At 41.6% G+C, this 5995-nt stretch overlaps 1 protein-coding gene across 2 annotated transcripts; it reads left to right on the top strand.

The window, feature by feature from the left end:
• The first annotated feature begins 557 nt into the window (after positions 1-557).
• Positions 558-2812, top strand: LOC131684332 (uncharacterized). Of its 2 annotated transcripts, XM_058968378.1 has the most exons (4): positions 558-626; positions 709-891; positions 950-1250; positions 1308-2812. In XM_058968378.1, exons 3-4 carry the CDS (start codon positions 1228-1230, stop codon positions 1927-1929), a joined length of 645 nt encoding a protein of 214 aa, XP_058824361.1. In that variant the 5' UTR covers positions 558-626; positions 709-891; positions 950-1227; the 3' UTR covers positions 1930-2812. The 2 variants fall into 2 exon arrangements, with proteins under 2 accessions (XP_058824361.1, XP_058823526.1); XM_058967543.1 differs by having other exon boundaries at positions 565-891.
• Positions 2813-5995: the final 3183 nt, after the last annotated feature.

Here is a 5995-nt window from a genome sequence, read left to right as displayed (position 1 = left end):
CGCCCGCACATATCTGAACCGTAAAATGAATATCACATTCAGAATCACGACCCACTGCAATTGGCCTTTAGCAGTTTAGTGGGTAACATCTCCCGTCTCGTTTTCAATTGTATTGTTAGGAGTCCTGTCGAGACCCTAGCTCTACTGCTCCAGTAGGACAACTCTCGAGAAAAATGTACTCTGGGTTTTAACTGGAGTGTGCGGCGAAGGGTTACTCCCCCACATATCGCACAACCATGTCCTAACCCCAACTCGTTAAACCCCCTCAGATCCCTCTCCACCAGTCCCATCAGACTACCACCCCATCAGACCCCGATAATCTAGGTCAATCCAATCTGATCCCTTAGATAAACAGCCAAAACAGTGTACCGTATTATTCGTATAATCTATTCAAATTTATTCACAGATTCGTTTTTTTCAGGTGTTGAACGTGATCATGGAGTTCGGTAATTTTATTTGTTTTCGTGGCACTATTCAGGACTTTTTTGGTAGAATTGTCTGATATCACCTGATGTCCACACCTGGACACTAATCCCAGGACACATGATCCATGTCAGAACTCGTTCGGGTCCAAATGCTTTCCGAGTTTCAAAGTTTTGCGATCGTCTAAATATTTCAAATTAATGGTAACGATAAACTTTGTCGGATAGAAAAACTTTCAGTATAGTAATAGTCTGTATCACCTGGCAATCTGACTTCCTTGAATAGCACAAACCGTCGTCATTTTATATCCTTGCATTATGGAAATTGTGCAAAATTCGGCAGGATACGACCAGCACCGAGCTATATGACAATTGGTAGTGGTCGAAAAATGCAAGTGTTACTCCGGAGCTCCTATTGAACCACTAATAATCTAATCGTTGCACAATTATTTCGTGGTTAATTTGTGTGGTTTGTTTACATTTCTGATTCCTGGATCCCCAATTACCAAACTTTTTTTTCTTTCCAGGAAATGAACCACTACGGCAGCCGATACACGTCGTTCGCCTTTGCTAGTGGAGGGATCGCTGGCAGAGGCGGTGCCCGAGGGGAACTGAGCAGTGGAAATTTGAGCAGAAAGCTGAGTAGTCCGATGGCAGAGTCGACACAGCTGGACAGCAGCGGTATTCGGGGGAATCTTTACGACAGTCCGGTACGACAGGTTGGAGTTGGGAAAAGAAGCCTACCTCTCCGTTGCAAAATAGCAGGACAAATTTTAGAAGCAGCTGAACGGCGTCCGGGTCCAGTATGGATCGATTGATTGATCCTAAGTGAGTTGGCAAGTTTACACGTCCTTTATAGGTTCTAATTCAAGTTTAATTTTGCAGGATTTACGCGGATGTTCAGAGCCGAGGATTGGTTAACCGGTTGGTAAAGTACCACGATGAAACGCAATCGCCGTTAAATAAGAGTCAATCGATGACTAGCCTGTACTCGAAGCCGGGTCAATTTCCTGTGTGGTGGAGGAGAAACAATTCTTCGATACCATTGGTTCGGATTTCCCCGTCAGAGAAGTCCGTGTTTCAGGCTGACACAAGGTGGAACATTTTACGGGAGGGATCGTTGCTCATTCCGGCGGAACCTCATCTGAAGATGGTCCAAACACATAGACACGAGGATGAGATTGATGCGGAAAATAGTGTGATTGCGCCTTCAACAGAACTGGATGCCGATTGGATTAAGAAACAATGTAAGGAGGTTGATTCAGGCGAAGCTGGTACGAAGCAAGCTCGGGAAATTACATACACGGCTTCGCCCCCGTGTCGAAGGTCGGCGAATCAGCAGCTGCAGACGAAGAAATTATGTAGTAAAAATAATATCTCAAGTTCACTTAGCTCGAGCCTAGTGATGAACACTCCGAAAGTGGAACACGTAGCGCACCGACCGGCACGATTAAATGTGGATGTCTTTCTCGACGCCGGCAACATTGAATGCGACGGTTCCAGTTAGCATGATTGAATCGAGCAAGCCGGCAAAATTAAGTAGGATTGATTCCGCTCCTTTGCCACAGATTACGAGAATTTTTCCGGAGTTTCAACTGCATCTGATGAAATATCCGCCACTAAAACTAACGTTTAACAAGAAATATAACGTCCATGACATGACGAAACGGTGGTTCGACCCCCGTCTACAGACAGTGAAGGATGATGATGATAAAGTAGGCGGACGAATCAGTTTCATTAAGCCAAAGGATAAATCGCCTATTATGAGCAATGCCAAGGTTGTCCTGAAGACGTTCGAGCGCTCGAAATCATCGTTGATTCTGAGCTGCTTGAGTGATGATTTTGATGAAGACGAGGAATCGCCTATAGTTAGGCCATCGCAGGGTTCATTTTATACGATAGACACCACGGATGCACCACCGAAGGTTGCAGAGAAGAAACGGCTTCCGTCCCGATAATGAGCGGTATTTCAGCAATAGTATTAACTATTGCCCGATCAAGGATCCTGGCCTAGGTAAAATTGATCCATCGAAACCGGTGGAAAATGTAAAAACGATAGAGCAACCGAAGTAACCCACGGGATTTGCTTTCGGATGTACAACTGCTACCGTCAGCTAGGCTCCGGTTACAGCACATCAAACCGATACATAATTTGCATTTGGGACGCCCACTTAACCGGTTACTGCTAAAATCAAATCATCGGAAATACCACGTATCGTTTTCCTGTGCTTGGATTTCGATACGTACGGAATCGGACGGCATTTATCGCCGATACCATTTTATCGGGAAATAATGCGATTCGAGGTATTAATCACACGCCTACATCAAAAAATTATATACTTTGCAACTAATATTTTAAAAAGCCTGACGCTAATAAAAATTTTGAATCAAAAAAATATTGCTGTTTTTGTTTTTATTTGAAAAAAAAGAAAACCCAAACGTTTAAAATAAGAAGAAGAAAACGAAAATAATGAGCACGACGATCGCCCGATTTTCTATAGTTCTACATCGGGCTCACGTCGGTCCGATTACGTCGATGCGTTTGGCATATTTGAAGGTTGACGCGGTTCATGCAAATGGTGCAAAATTGCAGGATATAAACCCGATATCCTGCTCTGATCGGCCCGTTATCGGGCTTAGTCGGCCCGATCATCGGCCTGATAATCGGGCCGATTGAGCTCTACAAAATTTACTGGGAGTTATTGCAGATGTAAACAATGACACTCTGAGCCCCATTACTCAAATTCTATTCTTTCCTTGGAATCGCCATAAGGTCAGATTGTGGCTGGGCATATGTAGAATCAGTATAGCTAATAAAATTCAACGCTTTGTGTGGTAGCCCATACGTTCTGTCAAAGAAATCGAAGCAGTTATTGCAGATGTAAACAATGACACTCTGAGCCCCATTACTCGAATTCCATTGTTTTCTTGGAATCGCCATAAGGTCAGATTGTGGCTGGGCATGTGTAGAATCAGTCTAGCTAATAAAATTCAACGTTTTGTGTGGTAGCCCATACGTTCTGTCAAAGAAATCGAAGCAGTTATTTCAGATGTAAATAATGACACTCTGTGCCCCATTACTCGAATTCTATTGTTTTCTTGGAATCGCCATAAGGTCAGATTGTGGCTGGGCATATGTAGAATCAATCTAGCTAATAAAATTCAACGCTTTGTGTGGTAGCCCATACGTTCTGTCAAAGAAATCGAAGTAGTTATTGCAGATGTAAACAATGACACTCTGAGCCCCATTACTCGAATTCTATTGTTTTCTTGGAATCGCCATAAGGTCAGATTGTGGTTGGGCATATGTAGAATCAATATAGCTAATAAAATTCATCGCTTTGTGTGGTAGCCCATACGTTCTGTCAAAGAAATCGAAGTAGTTATTGCAGATGTAAACAATGACACTCTGAGCCCCATTACTAGAATTCTATTGTTTTCTTGGAATCGCCATAAGGTCAGATTGTGGCTGGGCATATGTAGAATCAGTTTAGCTAATAAAATTCAACACTTCGTGTGGTAGCCTATACGTTCTGTCAAAGAAATCGAAGTAGTTATTGCAGATGTAAACAATGACACTCTGAGCCCCATTACTCGAATTCTATTTTCTTGGAATCGCCATAAGGTCAGATTGTGGCTTGACATATGTAGAATCAATCTAGCTAATAAAATTCAACGCTTTGTGTGGTAGCCTATACGTTCTGTCAAAGAAATCGAAGTAGGGTTACTGCTCCCTAATTCATCTTAGCTCCTTTATTCATCTCACCCATTTGAACACGTTAGTTAGAGCAGTATCTGCTATCTCTATTCAACGCATTAGCTTAAATGGTAGGATGAATAAGGGTACGTTGTACTCGACTTTTCGCTTCGCTCAAACGGGAGCATTTTACATTTTACAGGCAAATTTTTTAACTGTACTTCTTCTTAGGTACGTAGCAAAGATGATGATACCTATTTAAGCGCAATCCAGTCACTATAAGTCGAGTTATCAATTGAATAATGTGACATACTGACTAATGAGATGAATAAGGGCACGTCCACCCTAGTTATTGCAGATGTAAACAATGACACTCTGAGCCCCATTACTCGAATTCTATTGTTTTCTTGGAATCGCCATGAGGTCAGATTATGGCTGGGCATATGTAGAATCAATATAGCTAATAAAATTCAACGCTTTGTGTGTTAGCCCATACGTTCTGTCAAAGAAATCGAAGCAGTTATTTCAGATGTAAATAATGACACTCTGTGCTCCATTACTCGAATTCTATTGTTTTCTTAGAATCGCCATAAGGTCAGATTGTGGCTGGGCATGTGTAGAATCAGTCTAGCTAATAAAATTCAACGTTTTGTGTGGTAGCCCATACGTTCTGTCAAAGAAATCGAAGCAGTTCTTGCAGATGTAAACAATGACACTCTGAGCCCCATTACTCGAATTCTATTGTTTTCTTGGAATCGCCATAAGATCAGATTGTGGCTGGGCGTATGTAGAATCAATCTAGCTAATAAAATTCATCGCTTTGTGTGGTAGTCCATACATTCTGTCAAAGAAATCGAAGCAGTTATTGCAGATGTAAACAATGACACTCTGAGCCCCATTACTCGAATTCTATTGTTTTCTTGGAATCGCCATAAGGTCAGATTGTGGCTGGGCATATGTAGAATCAGTCTAGCTAATAAAATTCAACGCTTTGTGTGGTAGCCCATACGTTCTGTCAACGAAATCGAAGCAGTTATTTCAGATGTAAACAATGACACTCTGAGCCCCATTACTCGAATTCTATTGTTTTCTTAGAATCGCCATAAGGTCAATCTAGCTAATAAAATTCAACGCTTTGTGTGGTAGCCCATACGTCCTGTCAAAGAAATCGAAGCAGTTATTGCAGATGTAAACAATGACACTCTGAGCCCCATTACTCGAATTCTATTGTTTTCTTGGAATCGCCATGAGGTCAGATTGTGGCTGTGCATATGTAGAATCAATATAGCTAATAAAATACAACGTTTGTGTGGTAGCCCATACGTTCTGTCAAAGAAATCGAAGCAGTTATTGCATATGTAAACAAGGACACTCTGAACCCATTACTCGAATTCTATTGTTTCCTTGGAATCGCCATAAGGTCAGATTGTGGCTGGGCATATGTAGAATCAATCTAGCTAATAAAATTCATCGCTTTGTGTGGTAGCCCATACGTTCTGTCAAAGAAATCGAAGTAGTTATTGCAGATGTAAACAATGACACTCTGAGCCCCATTACTCGAATTCTATTGTTTTCTTGGAATCGCCATAAGGTCAGATTGTGGCTGGGCATATGTAGAATCAGTTTAGCTAATAAAATTCAACACTTCGTGTGGTAGCCTATACGTTCTGTCAAAGAAATCGAAGTAGTTATTGCAGATGTAAACAATGACACTCTGAGCCCCCTTACTCGAATGCTATTTTCTTGGAATCGCCATAAGGTCAGATTGTGGCTTGACATATGTAGAATCAATCTAGCTAATAAAATTCAACGCATTGTGTGGTAGCCTATACGTTCTGTCAAAGAAATCGAAGCTGTTATTGCAGATGTTAACAAT

This window comes from Topomyia yanbarensis, chromosome 1 (assembly GCF_030247195.1).
Source record: "Topomyia yanbarensis strain Yona2022 chromosome 1, ASM3024719v1, whole genome shotgun sequence".
NCBI lineage: Eukaryota > Metazoa > Arthropoda > Insecta > Diptera > Culicidae > Topomyia > Topomyia yanbarensis.
This window is presented reverse-complemented; position numbering and strand designations above follow the sequence as displayed.